Source organism: Cyprinodon variegatus, unplaced genomic scaffold, assembly GCF_000732505.1.
Source record: "Cyprinodon variegatus isolate N-32 unplaced genomic scaffold, C_variegatus-1.0 Scaffold213, whole genome shotgun sequence".
NCBI classification, from domain to species: Eukaryota; Metazoa; Chordata; class Actinopteri; order Cyprinodontiformes; family Cyprinodontidae; genus Cyprinodon; species Cyprinodon variegatus.
The window spans coordinates 12,309-31,364 of record NW_015150666.1 but is presented as its reverse complement, the minus strand read 5'-3'; the positions used below and the strand labels follow the sequence as shown (position 1 = coordinate 31,364).

Genomic DNA, 19,056 nt, shown 5'->3' with positions numbered 1-19,056 from the left:
ATTCTGCAAGAGAGAACAGATGCACAGACACTTCTGACTTTATTCATATTTTGTTTCATCATAACCACAAACTGTAGTATAATTTATGTGAAAGAAAAAAGAAAGAGAAATTATAAATGGTTTTTACATTTTCCTTTCAAATTTTGAAAGGCCTGTCATTTATTTGCCTTTGGCTCCAGGTAAGATTTCAGCTCCAGCACAGTAGTTTTTGGAAATTGAAAAATGCAATGTTTATATGTAAACAGGGGTGAGAATTTGGATTGGTCAGATGATTCCAAAGGAAACCTGTTAGTGGTTGAAAAAGACAAAACTGAAATTCACCTTAATGCAAAAAATAACTAGAGCAATCAAAGTCCACATCTAAATGATTAAGAATCAGTGGCAGAATTTGACAACAGATCTTAATAGACTCTCTTTATCTAATCTACCTGAACCAGGGACAAGTTTAGGGCAAGGAATTAACAAACATGTATTAATAGTCTACTTGTGCAAATCTGGAAATGTCATGAACCAAAAGACCTGAACATGAAATTGCAGCAAGGGATTTCTAAGAAAAGCGCTATATACAGAAGCCGGAAAATAAATGCATACACATTTTTTTTGTCAAAACAAATGTACCCAATACTTGTGTTGGTCTAGCACCTGAAATTTATTTTTAGTTTATTTTTGTTGTTGCAATATGAGAAAATGTGAAAAGATTTAAGGTAAAAGAGTGGTTTTCCAAGGTGATTTGCATCTCCTTTAATCAAAATCTCAGATGGAAAGTCATGCAACTGTTACCTAAGAATCTCCAGGGTACAAACACTGACCAGGGATTCTCATCTCACACAAGTAGCTGAAACAATTTTCAATCTTCCACAGTGTTTCTGTTGAGCTGTGGAATATCTACTGTCATGGTACAAACAGCTGTTTAAAGAATTACTATTTCTCTCAAATTGCCTTCACCAAAATAAAAAAACAAAATCTTTAAGGATTTGTCTAAATTAGAGATCAGATAAAAACATCACCTTTATTTTGTCTGAGTGAAGCTGCAAAATAATACATGAAATGTACACATACTATAGAAGTTACTTTTCAATCATTTCAGCCTAATATGTTGCATTTTTATATGCAAAAAAATTAATACATTTCTGAAAAGACTTAAAATGTTCTAAGAAAATTATTAAATGTTCTAAGAAAATTATTTTAAAAAGTCAGAACTCTGAGATTAAAGTCAGAATTGTGCGAAAAACGTCAGAATTCTGGGGGGAAAAAAGGTCAGAATTCTGAGATTAAAGTCAGAATTCTGAGATCAGAGTCAAAATTCTGAGATCAGAGTCAAAATTCTGAGATCAGAGTAAGAATTCTGAGATTAAAGTCAGAATTGTGAGAAAAAAAGTCAGAATTGTAAGAAAAAAGTAATTCTGACTTTTCTCAGAATTCTGACTTTTTTTTCTCAGAATTCTGAGGGGAAAAAAAGTCCGAATTCTGAGATTAAAGTCAGAATTCTGAGAAAAGTCAGAATTCCAAGATTAAAATCAGAATTGTGAGAAAAAAGTCAGAATTCTGAGATTAAAGTCAGAATTCTGACTTTTTCTCGTAATAAAATAACATTTAAAAATCTGTTAACCTTTTTTCCAGTGGCCCTAATCCACGAGGAATGATTGCATTATTTAAAATGATAAAGTTGATTATAGAGCTGGTTTATTAGCCAAAGTGGGCTTAAGATCTCTATAGTTGCACCTCTGCACAGTAAAAAAAACAGCTGATTAAAAAAAAAAAAATCTGAAATAGATTTATCACATTATATGTTACAACTTCTTGCCATACATTTAATATTTAGGCTCTCTTTTTTCTCTCCCCTCCCTCAGACAAGGAATTGGAAAAAAAAAATCCTGAATTAATGAAGTGGGGCGTGTTCCCGGTTGGCCAGCCTCTGTATATCCCGCTCCCCGTCTCTGACGCCTCATTGGTCGGCGGCTCTGTTGAATGAAGCGCCGCAGAAAGGAGCGACCAGCAGCGGGTATCAGGAAGCAGCGTGGGCCGCTGCAGCTGCAGGGATCCACCGAGGAGAAGCAAGCACAGCGCCGGGGAGCAGGCTGCGGAGGAGCCGCTGGAAGACACCGATCACCAGTTATCTGCCGACCAGAGGTTCTCCGGGGGAGAGCAGAGGAGAGTGAATGAGGTTGATGCTGCTTTGCTGCACCTGGAAGGACGAACGCATGGGAGAGGAGGAAGGTGAGCAGCTGTTTTCTGGGGTGTTAAAATGCAGAGGATGCTGCAACCTGGGGGGAAATAAAAACTGAAATATGCTATGGTGTTTGACTTATACTGATCCGAAATGGATTTATCAGCGTTTTGTCTGCGGAGAGGCTGTATGGGGATGTTGCTGCTGCCATGTTTTTCTCCAGTTAATGCAATCATCATGTGTGTGCACCAAAGACTGAACAAGCTCAGCCTGCATGAGCAACCGGTATAAACATGCTGGTTTATGATCAGAATAAAAATGAGGAAACAAGAATCATAGTTTTGAATTAATCAACTCATCTATTCAGTATTTCTTTCCTAATTATTGGTAAACAAATCTGTTTACCCACCCCTGAAATTCATGACTAATCATATTTCAATGTCTTGTTTTGGTTTGATTTGGAAGATTTTTAATTCTAAAGATCTGTGTCATGACATCACATTTGCCCCTTTAAGCAATGGTGTAAATATCAGTAAGGGGAGACTGCAGTTGCTTAGGGGCCCCCAACCTCTTAGGGGCCCCGTCACTGACACCTGGTTGGCCCCCCTACGCAATTGTGGACTAGGACGATTCTTTGCAGATGTAATGGTGTGAAAAATTGTTCTTAAACCCACCTGGTACTAGTTTGAATGACCAGAACTTATTTATACCCCAACACATGGCAGATTTCAACATGATGGTGAGCCGTTTAAACACGACACTAATAGCAATGTTGTACTTCATATGGGGCCACCCAAATGATGTTGCTTATGGGCCTATTGTTGTGTCGTTACGCCACTGCCTTTAAGCATTGCTGGGTTAAAATATAAAACTCCCACTCCGATTTATAAATGTAACAATACAGGCTTTGTGTGTTTGTTAATGTTTGCATTGCAATAACTGCAAGACAAGTGTTTCACCTGTACAGGTGTGTGTGGGAGAATGAGGGTGTGACTGTTTGCTTTTACCACCCTGACTTAGAAGGGAACAAAGACTATTAGTCTTTCAGTTCCTGAAATCTGTTTGTGTTTTATAAACAGTCTGTATTGATTTTTACTTTTTGATACGCTGCAATCAAGCTCCATCTCCTCCTCAAATTGTACTGTCAAAGAAATGCATGTTTTCTGAAGTTTCCTGTCTGCATCTGTCACCAGTTTTCTCTGCAGTGAAGGAGGCATCGCAGATTGACAAATTCATCCAAACTGGTTCTTCGTTCTGAGGCTGAATGTTTTTCTCATTAGTAAGAAGGAATGCTGTGTAATCATCGGCTCTTATCACTGAGCTATCTTTAACGTGCAAACATGTTGCCTTGTGTTGTGCCGGTAGACAACCTTAAAGAAAACTGTGTTGTGCAACCTTAGGATTTAAGTCTTTAATAATAAATGAGTGATTGCATTAATGCTAATTCATCCCATTAGGTGCTTTAAGTTCTTAAAACGATAAGAAAATTTATGATGTATCATGGTTTATTAAACTGCTTACAACAGAGAAGGTTTTGGTTGCAATCGCAACTTGTAAATACAGTATTTTTAGTTTTTTTCCTGTTTTGTAATTTACTCTTTGATTATCTGTGAGAAAACTAACTTTAGTGGAACCCTGAGAGGACATTCTCCAAAGGTATTAGTTAAGATAGTTTCAACAATGAAGTAAAATCTATAAATATTGCTAATTGTCCATAGCGACAACCTGGCTTTAAGCTACAAATGTTTCATAGGGTGTACACCTTGGTGTATCACATCTTTAGGCTTTGAACTTTAGACTCTGAAATACCATTTCCTGCACTTTGAGGTGGAATGCAGCTTACTTTTTACCTTTGTTACAACACATTTGTCCTGATTATGTGCTTGACTAGAGGTGGAAATTTCATAAGGAAGACATGAGATCAATTTTAGATACAATGATTCAATTAGAAAGTGTATTACTACATTTACACTGCGATTTGAGCATCAAAAAAGCGTCTGCTGCTTCATTTTTGATGCTTGTACACATTAAGTTTAGACATGCCTAAAGAGCATCTTTGATGCTCCTGAAGCGCGTCCAGTAAAGTGTGTACAGGTGCGTCTAATGCTTCTGCTGCTCCTGTGTTCAATGGCAGAGAGATGCTTTGCTATATTTGCTGTAATCTGTTGATAAAACGTAGCTTTAATACAAAACATACTACCTCAAAACGTCGTCTATGCAGTCAGTTCATCAAGAATCCTGCTTTAAAATATTATTCCGCTGTTGGAGCAGCTCAGACCGCCGCATACGACGGTGCGCTGTCACTGGGAATCCCCAGCAGCAGCTGCCCCAGGCCCGTTCGCTTCTTAGTTGGTTTTCCCCTACTGTTTGTGGCGACTGGAAGTAGATGTAAGCGTTTTTCAGGTATAAGGTACAAACTGCAGGCACCAGAATAATAAAAGCAAACATATGCTTCTGGCAGGTTTTTAAATTTTAGGTTTAGACGTTAATTAACAGTTTCAGTGGAGTGATCATAGCGATCTGCATCAGCAGCACTGTCTGTCTCCCTGCCAGCTTGCAGATCAGCTTCTCTGATTAAATGATGTGGCACGTTGAGCTGCAACAGTTCAATATTTCCAATTCCAGCATTTGCTGCTTGTGAAATTTTTAATGTTTGAGCAGAATCAGAGGTAAAATTAGGGCGTACAAAAACCGTACATCCTAAAATCAGGGCGTACAATTTCTAATATTTTTAGTAAAGGCCATTACATGCCCATATGCATTAGGCAATATTGGCAATATTGACATGGGAAACTGAATATCGCATTAGCCTTCATATCTGTTTATTTCTTAGAACCTTAAAGGAACTTCCATGAAACATGATCTAAATGTTTATTAAACATTAACAGCTACTTCCTGTATATTACCTTTAGAGAACCTTCAAGCAATGTCCCTGNATCCTGCTTTAAAATATTATTCCGCTGTTGGAGCAGCTCAGACCGCCGCATACGACGGTGCGCTGTCACTGGGAATCCCCAGCAACAGCTGCCCCAGGCCCGTTCGCTTCGTAGTTGGTTTACCCCTACTGTTTGTGGCGACTGGAAGTAGATGTAAGCGTTTTTCAGGTATAAGGTACAAACTGCAGGCACCAGAATAATAAAAGCGAACATATTTTACTGGCAGGTTTGGACATTTTAAGTTTAGACGTTAATAAACAGTTTAAATGGAGTGATCATAGCGATCTGCATCAGCAGCACTGTGTCGGTCTCCCTGCCAGCTTGCAGATCAGCTTCTCTGATTGAATGATGTGGCACGTTGAGCTGCAATAGTTCAATATTTCCAACTCCAGCATTTGCTGCTTGTGAAATTTTGAACGTTTGAGCAAAGTATCAGAGGTAAAATTAGGGCGTACCAAAACTGTACATCCTAAAATCAGGGCGTACAATAGCTTTCATTATGTAATCTTTAGAAAATGGGTTGTAAGGATGAACTTCAACAGCAGCCTTCCCCAACAACTAGGATAGGATTTTTTTTTTTTTGGCTTTCTTTTACAGTACATCAATAACCTTGTAATAACCTGCTAATAACAGCAAGTTACACTATATTACTAGGTAAGAAGAAAAACTATATGGAGACGGCAATAAATGAATGTGTTATCTGGTAAAATGCAGTTTATTACTTGGTATATAACAGAAAACCAAACCTAGAAGACAACCAGCCAAACTTCTTAACTAAACTCCTATTTATATATAACTTGAGTTCAGTTTCAACCTAATGGTAATTACAATGTTACATAGTCGCATACAATTGTAATAATTACATGCAGGTTATTATTTTTAAGTTGTATACCTTCATCTTGGGGTAAGTACCAAAAAAAAGAAATTTCTTGTTACCAAGTAATATATTGAGACTTGCTAAGTTTTACCATGTTATTACATGATTATTGATGTACTTTAAAAGAAAGTGTTACCGTTTTTTTGTTTTTTCATCTCGTCTAGAATCCCTAAGGATTCCTTTGAAAGTACTGTACGTATGCACTCATTTGCACAGGTTTGTGACCTCCTTGAAACAATCAGGTGAACTTCTTTAAAGGTTCCTTGGATATAAACATTTTTTTTCCTTTTATTTAACCTTTGGAAAACCTCTGAAAGCATCTATTAGAGTTTCTGCAACTTTTAGGAAAAACCCTTTTGTAAAGCTCACAGAGACATCCCTTAAATCGTCCCAATGATTGACAGCCACTTTGATATTTGGCGTTATGTAAAATCTTATGATTTAATGGAAAAACATGTTGGAATCAAACATCTCCGAATTGACGTCAATTCGATGCTTCGAACGAAAACAAAGTGGGCTTCTAAAGCTAAATTGGAATATATTTAAATCACATCACCAGATAATCCAGAAGTTAGACTGGGATCAGAAGGCTGGTTATGTACGTACAACAGAGCGTATGTTGAACAAGCAGTGATGTCAGAGAAGTGGTTCTGTTTCTGTGCTTCAGCTGAATCATAAACCAGCTGAGTGAGTTTGCATGGAAAACTAGATAACCGTCTCATGCAAACTCAGACACAAACAGAACATTGTGTAAAGTCTCACATCTGCATGGGTTTAATCCCGTTTTCCACGTGTCTTCACAGCTGGAGGAAGTTTGCCCGAGTGCGCGGGATGCAAAGACAGGATCTACGATGAGCAGTACCTTCAGGCCCTCAACGCCGACTGGCACACCATCTGCTTCAGGTAGAAAACTGACCTCAAAGCAGCGCCAAGGCAGGCGGCCAATAACTGTCTCTGTTTAGTATTTTCTCTTTGGTTGCTTAATGTAATGCTCTTTATCATGATGATTCATGAAGCAACCCATGGAAAATAAACCAGAGCACCAGGAGTTAGCTGTGTCTGTGACGAGTTTTCACCTCTCTGCTTGAATGGCTTCATTAGCTGAAAGCTACACCTTTTTATCACTGTGCTATAAAGATTTCACAGCATATTGTTATTTATTTATTGATATACTTCTTTTATGTTGCCAATGGATTTATGCAACTGTAAACAAATGCAAAACATTTGAAGAAGTAGCCAGTCCTCTAAAGTTAGTTAAAGCTATGATACTCTTTTTATGTCTATGGATCATATGGAATGGAATGGTAAAAACTTTCATTCACAGTCTTATCTTCATAATAGCAGAGCAAGAATTCGATTAAATTTAAAAGTAACAGATTAAAAGGGGAAGAGTTATGGTTTGAATATATGTTTAATAAATGGCACAAAATGGTCAAAGAATATGAATTAGAAAATGTGCTAGAAATCTTCAGATGGTGTGCATATTATACAGACCTTAAAGATGGAAGATTCAAATTATTGGAAAAAATGAATAACAACTTTTCTATAATTTACACACAAGGATATACTCTGCAGTTTCCAGTCACTACGAACAAACAATGACCCAACTGGAGCCCCAATGTGACCCCTATCTTTCCACAGAGATAAAAGGCAGCGCTTTAGGTGCACTATATATATAGCACTACAGCCTGGGACCTGGGGAGCCATAAGAATGCGGCATTCTGCTGAATGGCAGCGTTCTGTGGCATGCATGGCCTCAGTCAATCTGTTCCCCCCTCTCAGCCCGAATGTATTTGACGTGTTGTGATAAACAGTTGTACAGAAACTGAAATTTCAATTGCAATGTAAATTTTAGTTGACAATAAAGTAGTTTGATTGATTGATTGATTGATTGGAGCAGAGTAACTCGGTCAGGTTCCTACTGATGTGAGACTACTTCAACCAACACTGCAACGTCGCTAATCTTGAACATGTACAGTATGACTTCCCTCTTAATCATTAAAGCGTCATTTGGAGGCTCCTTGAAAAAAGCAATCTCCAAGTTATATATTGCTGTCTTACTAGCAATATATCCTTAATCCTTCACATTAAAGATAAGTGGGAGATTGAAGCAGGAATAGTTATTTCCACTGGAGAAAATGTTTTGGTTCCAGTGGACTTCCACTAATTCACTGGCTTGGAGGAAGCATTGCTGCAAGAACATAATATAATTTTTTTTTTTTTCTTCTTTTTTGGAACACCCCTTTAAAGTAAAAATGTGGTTCTATATAGGTAGACCATTTTCATGTATTTAGGTCATGCCCGACTTTAAATCAATACTTATCAGGAATTTCCAAGGTTCTAAAAGTGGTCTGTAAGTTCGATATTAATAATGATGTCGTAGGCATGTAATTTGGTCTCATTGTGACTCAGGATGGCGAAGGGGTATATAAAGCTGCTCCACGCTCTACTAGCAGCCAGTAAAAAAGCAATAACAAGAAAATGGCTAAAACCAGCCCTCCTAACACTAGAATGATTTAGCATTGTTTTAGATATATTTACATTGAATGAATCACAGTTTCTTTAAGAACCCCTCGGATTTGAGTTTGCATAATTCTTGTTTATTTATTGAGGCTCTGCCTTGATCTTATGAAATTGGAACTATAATAATAATAATAATGATAATTGAACTTTATTGATCTCACATTGGAGAAATTTACCTCTGCATTTAACCCATCCTTTTGGGGAACATGGTGCTGCCATTGTGCGGTTTCCAGGGAGCAGTGACGGGTTAAGGGTCTTGCTCAGAGAGCCAGAGTGGCAGTCTGTGGGAGTGGGACTCGGACTCAGAACCTCAGAATTCCAAACTCTATGCCCCAAACACTAGGCCGCCGCTCCCCTAGAAAATTGTTCTTCTTTAAGAATATGTAAAAAGATCCTACAGCTCCCTTTTAAATCCTCCATGTTTTACTTATACATAAATAAACAATTTTTTTGGCTTTTGTTTTGTTTGAATACTTTTTTTTTTTACGTTCGATAATGACTGTAACTTTTTGGTATTTAAAAAAGAATATGTTTTCATCCGTTTCAATAAACAAATTAATGGAAAATAAATAAATAAATTCAAAAGTAAGATTTTTTTTATTAAAAAATGCCAAATATTACCTATATAACTTCTCTTATTAGTCAACAAATATTATCTCACTGCTCATCAATTGGAAAAAACAACAAACAAACAAAAGAAAGCTGTTGGATGAATAAAATACCTGTTAATGATGAACTAATGATCAGCATTAGCAACACTCAGAGGTTCAATCATTAACTTGCTTAAATTACTTGGAAGTTAAAGGTTTTTCAGAATCCAAAAAAATAAATTTTTTTAGTCTGCTACTTCTGACCGCGGAAAAAATAGAAAATGAGCTTCATTTGGACTGAATGGAGGTGTTACTTTAGCGCTGAGTTCGGCTGACACAAAGAGCTTTTTGAACCAACAGAACTGGATTGTTCACATGAAGGAATTAGGCTTAAAGATCTTGCTGGAAGGTTGGAAGCTGACTGTTTTCCCTGCTGAGTAGAGACAGTAGAGTTTAAAAAAACTTCACATTCAGTAGATGAAAATCAAATTCCTGGATCCAGAGAGACCTTTGCATCTCCCACCCCTCTTTCCAGCCCATTCCCTGTCAGTCAACCTTAAAAAAATAGACAACTAAAACGCAGCTAAAACTAAAACTCAGCATTCAAATTCTGTCACACAGATCACAATTTAGATTTATAGGAAAAATTAAATGATCAGCTTTAAGTAAAGTTTGTTTTTTCCAATCCTGTCTTAAAACCTCACCTTTCTCTGTCAGTCCTGCATAAAGTAATGAAAATCTCGTCAAGACAAAACAGGGGAATTGATAAATTTGCTTTGATTAAGCCAAAGGATCTACAGTATGAGGCCGTTTAGGATGAGCTGCAGAAAGACGGTGAAGTTGGTTAAAATTCTCCACCAAGGTGTGTGCATCTTTCTGCACAATTTATTCCCACCTTCTCACCCCACCAGAAGATTATTGAATGCAGATAAGAATAAATAACAATGCATTTATTATGAATAAATGCATATTCATACCTAAAAGCTCTATATTATTCGTTTCAGACTGCAGACATCAGTGAGTTTAAGCCCTTCATTCTGAATCAGCAGCTTTTCTTCATTATTTGCAGTTGGATGAAAATGCAAATTGTTCCAGCCTCTGTTTCCTCTCTCACCTTTCTCACTCTCTATTTACTTTAGTATTCAGACTTTTCTTTTTCCCTGAATATTAATGGTCAGTGTGTAAACAGCGTCAGCTTTAGTGTATGTTTAACATGTTGCCTGGTTCTGGTTCTACTGCAGATTAAATCCTTTACCTTAATGTTGGCTGTTTGTTCTCAAGTTGTTTTGCAAAAATATCCAACAACTTGTGACGCCTCTGTCTTCCTGATGAGTGTTAGACTTGTTTGGACTTGAATGCTCTACTGAGAACTGATAACGTTTCAGAGGATAACTCAGCAGCATCTTCCGCTTCCGGTGACATGCAAGCAACAACCTGCTCTTCTTTCAGTTTATTGTATTATTGTCTTTTTACCATCTGTTTAGGTTCTTTTTTTTAGTAGCAAACCATCAATGCTTTTGATATTACTCCCCTTGGACTTTCTTTTAGCTGTTTTCAGTCTATAATTGTTGTGAGACCTTTAGACAGGATGGTTTTAATAGAAATAGCAAACTTTTTTTATAACCTCCATTTTTTTTATTATTTAATATTGAACTTGTAAAATTCCATCAGCCCTAATCTAAAGTATTTAGGGAGAAGAATGAATTAAGTTAATGAATTAAGACCACTATAGACTTTTGATTAATTGATTAAAAAAAGGAGTTGATTCTTAATCATTGTTTGGAGATTTAGTTAAATCTCATGTTAAAGGAAAGAAAGCGGCTGCTTCACCTCAAATATGAACCTGTTTAGTCTGAGAATCCCTTAGTGCAGCTTATAGGAACGTTCTGTTATGGCTGCTGTCAGTCATACTAATGATCAACAATCGCTTCAGCAGCAGGAGGCCTTCACAAACACGCAGGAAGCTGACACTATGTTTTAACAAGTCCTGACTGCGTCACCATCGTCTCCTGGAACCCAGTTACAGACGTGTTGTTCACCTAAGCTGTCTAGGAGCTCTGTAAAAACCCCACATGCAGTATATTCATACTCAGTTCCTGAGTTGAAATTCTAGTTAATTTGCGCTGCACAGAGGACTTTTTATCACCTTGATTCTTAAATCTGATTTATTTCTGTTAAATAAACCTGATCTTGGTCAACCACAAAAAAAACAATGACGTCAAAGCTCAGAGATTGAAGAGCTGAAGTGTTAAAGATCAAGGGTTGGAGCTTTCATCAAACCCTGAAACCATTTAGTCTTTGTTTTGTACTTTATTTTACTGTGTTTTGGATGATGCAGGTTTTCCGTTTGTCTGGTGGTCACAGTCTCTACTGGGCTGCAGACCGGATTAACTCATTAATAGATTTTCCTGCCCACACACAATCTCACACCATGTTCATTTTTATTCATCTCCATGCGCTGGTAAAAGCCACACACCATTTGCGTTTGCGCCACAGTTTCCTCGCCTCAGTTGGTTTTTAGTTTTTTAATTATTTAGCAGATCACAGATCGATGGCTTGTTTAATTTCGGTTTAGATTAGTTTTGTGTATGTTTATTAAAACTGGTGATTTTTTTCTCCACCTTTTAAGGATTTTTTTTAAAAACAGGCTGCTATAATTGTCTTAAGATCAGCCTTGCAGGAAGCAATAATCTGACAGTTTAGAGTTTGTCTGAAGGAAGACGAGGAATAGAAATGAGAAAAGGACCAAAACTGAATAAAAACAGGGTTTTAGGATCAGAACATTAATCAGCATTTGGGTTCTTGTTCCTAACAGATGGGTTAACTGTTAGTTACCTGTGTGTTTTGGCTCCCCTGACTCTGGGTTGACTCTGCAGGTTAAGCGCCTGTCACACCAAGACGATTTAGCCTGACGTAGGAAAAATCTGGCAAAAACGCTGGCATACGGTGGATAAGTTATGGGTCAGTTTTGTATAAGTTATGAACAAACTGAAGCACAGATTTTTGAGCATACTCAAAATTTCGCGATGTCTGCCAGTGTATGTTCATACGTGGGCCATAAATTACAGGTAAGTTATGTGAACGTTGATATACGCTAAGTGTAAAATACCCATAAGTCGCGGCGTCTAGCTTATCCAAAACCTGTGAGTAACTTGTGTATAACTCATGCGTCACTTAACTGATCTTTTTATTTATTTATGTATTCTTTTCTTTTGGGCCGGCGGTAAACAGGAGTTAGGTTAATACCGTGATCAAATAAATCTCTTGATGCAGGCCGAGGGAAGCATTGCTGCTCAGGACACTGGCTTGTGACATTTCATGTGCATTACGCTGCCATGCGTTATGCATTAATTAGGATGTCATTGGATATAAGTTCTGGACTCGTTATGAATGTATAGGCCCAAGATTGGAAAAATGCATAGAAAGTTCGGGCTTTAGCCAAGCCAAAGACGACACATACGTTCTAGTGGTCGTCTGCAGACCACAGTGGATAGATAAGCACAAGCAAATTTATGTCAGACATTTTTAAACCTAAAAATGGGGAAAAACAATGTTGCAATGTTTAGCCTGCTTCTGACTTTTGTCCCACCGGTCGCTTCAAGTTTTATCATATCTCATGGAGGCAGAGAAACAACATCTGACAGGCCAAAATTATTAATGTTTTCTAAAATCTGCTCACATTTTACTTGGAATTCAATAACTCTCAAATAATAAGATTGTTGCTGATCCCTGGCATCCCAGTCCAAAAAAACTATTTCGGTCACTTCCCTCTGGCAGGAGGCTGCGGTCCATCAGGACCAAAACCTCACACCACAAGTACAGTTTCATCCTATCCGGTTCTATCCTTATCAACAAGGCCCAGATACCCCCATGACACTGACACTGCCTCTCCTCCTCCCCAGTAGCATCTCCAGACTTCCTCCGTTACATTAATGCACAGTCTACTGTCTATATAGTGTATAGCTATATACTATATATTGTATATTTTATATGCATATAGCTATAGATTCTGTATTCTGCTACATTCTGCTATATCCTCTATGGTAGCCCCCTCCTGTCTTGGTCTTTGTATTACGCTCTTTTTTTTTTTCCTATTTTCTGTGTTTTGTTGAGTTTGCAGCCCTTCAGTAAATTTAAAGTAAACATATTTCTATTTAAATGTAAAAAAAAAAAAAATTCAAAAAGTCAACATAATTCTCTAAGAGTTTTAGTAAAAAAAAGTTTGCATGTTAATATAAATGAATAAAGGCTGGTTGCACCTAAAGTGTTTTTCTAAAGGTTCTGATATGTAAAACGGGAAAGAAGGCACCTTTTAAGTATATACCATGTTCTACAGCCAGCAGATGATCATAGATTTGTAAAATAAACCTTTAATTAAGGTAAAATATGATGTAGGTTAAAAGAGAAAATGGTAATTTTCTCATAGATTTCCTCACATCTTTCCCTTTGCAGCTGCAAGTCGCCCCCTCTTGGTTATTGAGTAAAATGCAGCTTAAATTAGAGGCCAAACCATTTCTATACACTATATATAGTGAGTTGGTTGTTGTGTTTAAAACTCTGTGGTGATTGTAAATGGCGCAGCCTGCAGATTCATAAAATATTCAGTTCTTTGACCTTCAGATTGAAAATCTGCAACAGTAGAGAAATCTTTTTCAAGATTTTAGTCTTAGGTCGACATATGAACCTTGTTTTCAGCAGTATACGAAATACCATCTTGAATCCTAGAATCTGTAGTCTTACGGTTATTTAAAACCTTTTCCTTTTTAGGACGTTTTGTCCGCTGCCACTAGATGTTACAGTAGAGCTGCAGTTTTCTGACTCCCCTCCGTGCTTCCTGTCTGATATGCTGTTTTTCATTGATTTGGTTAATGCCCAGCTGGCTCATGTGTGTCTGGGCTCCTTTAAATGTGCTCATCTGAGCCGATTGATCATCGGCATGGCTGCTGCCGCAGGGGTTGAAAACATGCAGCTCAATGTGTCATTAATGATTTCCTCCCACCGGAAGTCTGAATGTGAAACCTGAGGAGTGAATCTGTGTGGTGGTCAAAGTCTTTAAAGCCCTTTGTGTGTCTGTGTGTGGGATGGGGGGGTGGCGGCGCATGGCCTTTAGATTCATCATCTGCTGCATGTCTCTATGTAGATATGGAAATCTTTCCCACGTGTTGAATTTGAATATTTAAGTTGAAAGTAAACACTTCTTTGTTGTTGCAGGATGAATGTGACGCTGTTTCCAGTTCCAGGTCTCTTCCTTTGAGGTGTCGGATATCAGGCTGAACTTTTGGCTGCTTTGTGCGACATGTTAGGACAGAACACATATCATAACAGAGGAAATGTGTAATTCCCATGAAATATTGGAGATATATATCTTAAAAGTACATTACTGAATGGTGAAGTGGAGGGGGGAATTTTGAAAGGCAGGTTTAAGGGAGATTTTCTTGTGCTTTATATTTGAGTGCTGCAGCAGAGTACAGAGGAAAGGAAGTGAGATTAAAGAGGAGATGGTTTGGATGCAAAGTGAAAGTATCCAAAGACTGTTGAGAACTTTCCCCTGGGTGGAAAAAAAAAAAAGTTCCTCTGAAAATAGCCTCATTGTTGGTTTGGCTTCATGGGAAAATGGAGCTGAGGTCCCACTGCTAAACATCGTCCTGTTTCTGCTCTCTGTTTGTAACTGTTGCATCGTTAAAGTTAACACTTGCTCCAGGAAGAACGTTTAATTTGTTTTCCAGACGCATTTCCCTAAACTAAAGAACACTCTCTTCCATCACTGAATGTATTGATTGTAATGAATTCATATTCTGTTGTGCTTCAGTCTCAATGAAGACATTTATTGACAATATCTCAGTGCAGCTGAGAAACTGAAGTACAGTTTGAATAATTTTAAAGTGGTTTTACTCTCATTTGGGCTGGAACCACGTCCACACCCGGTGGGCTCTAAGGGCTGAGCTGTGAGCCGACCTGCTCTCCAGGTTGCCAGGATAGATATGTCTGCAAAATAGTTGGCAGGTAGCTTAAAAAAAGAAGATGACTTTACAAATCCTTGTGGCTCTGAAAAAAAAAAATAAAAATCCTTCATCTTTTGGTCAGGAGTTTTTCCAGCACGTAGAAAAGACCTCCTTCAGTAGGGAATGTTTAGTCTAAGATAGCAGATAATCACACAGCAAGAAACCGCCTTAATTGCAGCGTCTCAAATGAAGCATCCAAAAAATAAGTCAACAATTTGGAGAACATAAAAAAAGGAACTATTTGCTGTTCTGACAGAAAGAGACAAACAAGCCCACTTATGTGTTGGACTCTGAATCTATATCTGTCATCTGCTTATGTTTACTGGCCCATGAGAGATGGGTTTTATTTGTTTCTACTGATCGCTGAGCCATCTAATAAGCCTGGAGGTCAGAGGTCTGGTTTACAAATTGGTGTTATTTTAGGACCTACATGTCTAACTGGGCCTTAAGCTAATAGCTTTTCTTTGCCTTTTGTTGTTCATTTCAGAGATTAAGTTGAAGAAGCTTCCGTCAAACAGTTTATTAGAGGGTTTCAAATATATAACTGTGAAGAAAGTTATCCATTATTGCACTGACCATCTATTTGAAATGACACACCTTCAGTTTTAATAACCTTCTTGTGATTAATTACTATTATGTTAAAAAAAATGGGAAAAAGTTGATTATTTCTGATGCATTATGCTGCCTAAAATGGTTAAATAATTAAGTATTAAAGTAATTTCTGGTGTTTATACAAATATGCTCCATTATTCAAAAAAAACATCATAAACTTGCTTTAGAGTTTTGCAGAAAGTGCTCTAGTTTGTAAAATCTTAAGCGGTGCTGCAGTCTCTCTGCAGCATACTGCAGCCCTCTATCCCCCCCTCCTATTCTAAAACTACATCTGCTTTAGTTTCTTCCTTGATAATCACCCCAACATGACTAAAAAGTGTGCTGCCTGTTTAGCCCTTCTTTTCCATATTCATTGTGCATATTCAGTGCAAGCCTTGCTGATAAAACATGTTTGGCCGCAGCTGCCCTTCCTCAAGGACAAACTAACACTGAGCCTGTAGCCCTGCCTTTCCGTGCCATGCAACATATTTGACTTTCAGATGAGAATCATGCAGATGTGGTCACCTCTTTGGAGAAATGTGTCTGTCTTTGTAATGCATTGGAAGTTGGGATTTTCTACCAGGCAACATAAAGACCTGCAGTGACTCAGCACCTGCGTGAAAAAAAATAAATTAAAAAAACTGCCTGGTAACAGAGCCTGCAGGATTTGATGGAGACGAATCATGTGATGAATTATAAAGATAAAAGAAACTAAACCTGTTCTGAGCTTAATGTTTAGTAATGGCGATTAGGCTGATTGTCTCTTTGGATACCAGATATTCATAGTAAAGCAAAAGCAATGCGACGTACTGTACGAGTCCAGTAACTTATATTACTGTATAAACAGAGGATTAGGACAATTAAAAAAATACATACACATACTTTTTGTCATTATTATGTCTGCATTTTCATGCATCCTGCTATAAAACTACCCCTGGATAGGAAAGGAACTAGAAGAAAACATATCTGACAGGTGATGCAGTAATCAGGAAACGCCAGGAAACGATTTTAATTGGATTACAACACAACAGGAAAAAATTAACCGATTACTCATTAAAGAACAGCCCTTGAACTTTTGTTAAGTTTTTAGCATTTTTACAAATCACATTGAGCAATCTAATTGTTAATTATAAATCACCTGTGTTTAACTAACACTCTTTATAAAAACAGCTGTTTTGTGAGGTTTGTTAGACGAAATTAGTGAAGAAATTTCATCATAAAGACGGAGGAAGACACAGCAGACTGGATACAGATGGTTTTGGGGATGAGAAAAGCAGAGTTGCAGTATGATACAAAACCACATAATCCTCTTCCAGAGCACCATGTATTACCTTCAAATAGATGACACAATTACAGACCTACTAACATATGACTGTCCACCACCGAAGGATTCATTAGAAGCGTGGTAGCTCTGAAGGAGCTGCAGAGATCTACAGCTCAGGTGTTTGCATTAGCACAATAGTTACAGTCAAATGCTATTATTCTCTTAGAATGGCCAAGTTAAAGATTAGACATGAATCTAGGGCTAAAACAATCGGATTAATTGTGATTAATCGATTATTGAAATAATTGTGAAATGATTTAGTAATCGATTAATCGTTAACTGGAGTATAGAGACTCTGAAAAATGATTATAGCTCACAGAGGGACCGACTTAGAGCAGTAATTATGCTAAAATTGTAAAAAAAAAAAAAAAGATTAATTTTTTTTGCATTTTAAGAGAAGAAAAAAAATCTGTCAATATTCTCTATCCAGAACTCCACAAGTTTAACCTAGTTTAATTCTGTAAAAAATCTTCTTTAAGGAAACTTTCTATCCAATTATTTATCAATTAATCAATGAATAAAAAAAATTATAACAGATTAATTGATTAGCAAAATAATCGTCAGTTTCAGACACATGTTTGGAATCTGAGATTGGATGAAATGTTCACAGATGCTCTTTAAATCTGGCTTAAAGGTAGGATGTTCTTTTTCTGGGTGGATCATCAAAATTAGTGGTCCTCCTAATTGTCAATCATTCTAGTGATACATTTACGTAAGGCTGTCTTGCATGCTCGGCCCCCTTTTCACTTACCAGTGGTGAGTCTGACACACTGGAATTATTGCAAATCTCTTTTTGGAAATAGGGCTTGCATGAGCTATGAGAACAGCAACTTTTAAAACAGAGCATGCATGAGGAGAAATGGGCTTGTGCATGCTCTTGCACGCGTTTAATAGGCATTCCCTCTTGGGAGTGGGTACAGGGTTGTGAATTTGCTTTTTGGAAAGTGAAGAGGGCAGGTCTACTCAAAAATTCGCAAAAATCCTTCACTGTGCCTTTAAGATTTGAGATTTTGCATAAGAAATAATATGCAAACATTTTAGTCTCTATAAACCAGAGACTGCTTATCTTCAATGTGAGAGCTTTGTACAATGTGCAGACTCACAGGACTGAACACCATGCATTTCTCTGTCTGCTTTTGATTTGTAAAAGTGTTTGGAAAGCAGGTTTCATATTCATTCTGTTACTAACAATCACAGCAGTACGTTGAAATCTACGTGTAAAGAAGTGAAAGCTGTCGATACTGTTTTCTTGGGTTCTTGATTTAAGCTCAGAGACTCTGTGATGACTTGTTAATGCATTAGTAAGGTCACACCTCAAAGCTTCGCCTCTGAGGAGGCTGATTTCTTGGATTATCCAGGAAGAGGTGGAAAGCTTTAACACATGATGGAGTGCTGGGAAATTTGATTTGTGCAGCCAAAACGAATTGACACTTCCAGGAAATGGGCCGAGTCCTCACCGGGTTTAGAAAGGAGATGAAATGGGCTGCAGTGGGTGAAGCTCATTCTGTCAACGGGTCGGGTCCTCTCTCTACAGACAAGAAACGGCCGATAAGAGGTGTGACCCCTCCTCCTCTTTTGAATCAGCTGCACTGAGAGAGGAAGCAGAGGAAGGGAGGGACTTGGGACACACAGAAAGAGACGACCACATTGATCCCTCTGACAGCCAGGCTGCAAGAGCTGAACATCGGAGCTCCTGCCATGAATCCGTCTCTGATCTGTCAAAACAAGAGCCTTACTCCCTGGAGTGGCATGTCGGCAGAGAGCCGGCGCAGAAGGAAGCAGCCTATCCTGTAAGCACAGAGTCTGTGTGTTTGTTGAATTTTAACCTGAAAGCTGAAAACTCCACTCAGCCTGGTCTGGGTCCAGCCTCAGTAGATACTAACAACTTTTAAAGATCTGACTTCATTTACACAAGTCATCATTGATTGTCCTGTTTTTATGCAAATAACTGCTTTAATTCACCAACTAATTACAAATAAGGCAAAAAGTTCATTGCTAAGTCAAGGGCTTGGTATATTTTTAAAGTTTTAAGAATCCATTTGATTC

At 37.8% G+C, this 19,056-nt stretch overlaps 1 protein-coding gene across 1 annotated transcript in view; it reads left to right on the top strand.

Annotated features, from left to right (window-relative positions):
* The window catches only part of LOC107088311 (elastin-like), a gene marked incomplete at its 3' end in the record, with an annotated part of 100,368 nt that extends 81,568 nt beyond the window's left edge, over window positions 1–18,800 (top strand). Inside the window, exons 35-38 of the mRNA XM_015380412.1 lie at window positions 6,436–6,463; window positions 6,540–6,594; window positions 6,784–6,883; window positions 18,545–18,800. Coding sequence (XP_015235898.1) covers window positions 6,436–6,463; window positions 6,540–6,594; window positions 6,784–6,883; window positions 18,545–18,800 — 439 coding nt within the window. The remainder of the gene's footprint in view (window positions 1–6,435; window positions 6,464–6,539; window positions 6,595–6,783; window positions 6,884–18,544) is intronic.
* Between the last annotated feature and the right edge of the window lie 256 nt (window positions 18,801–19,056).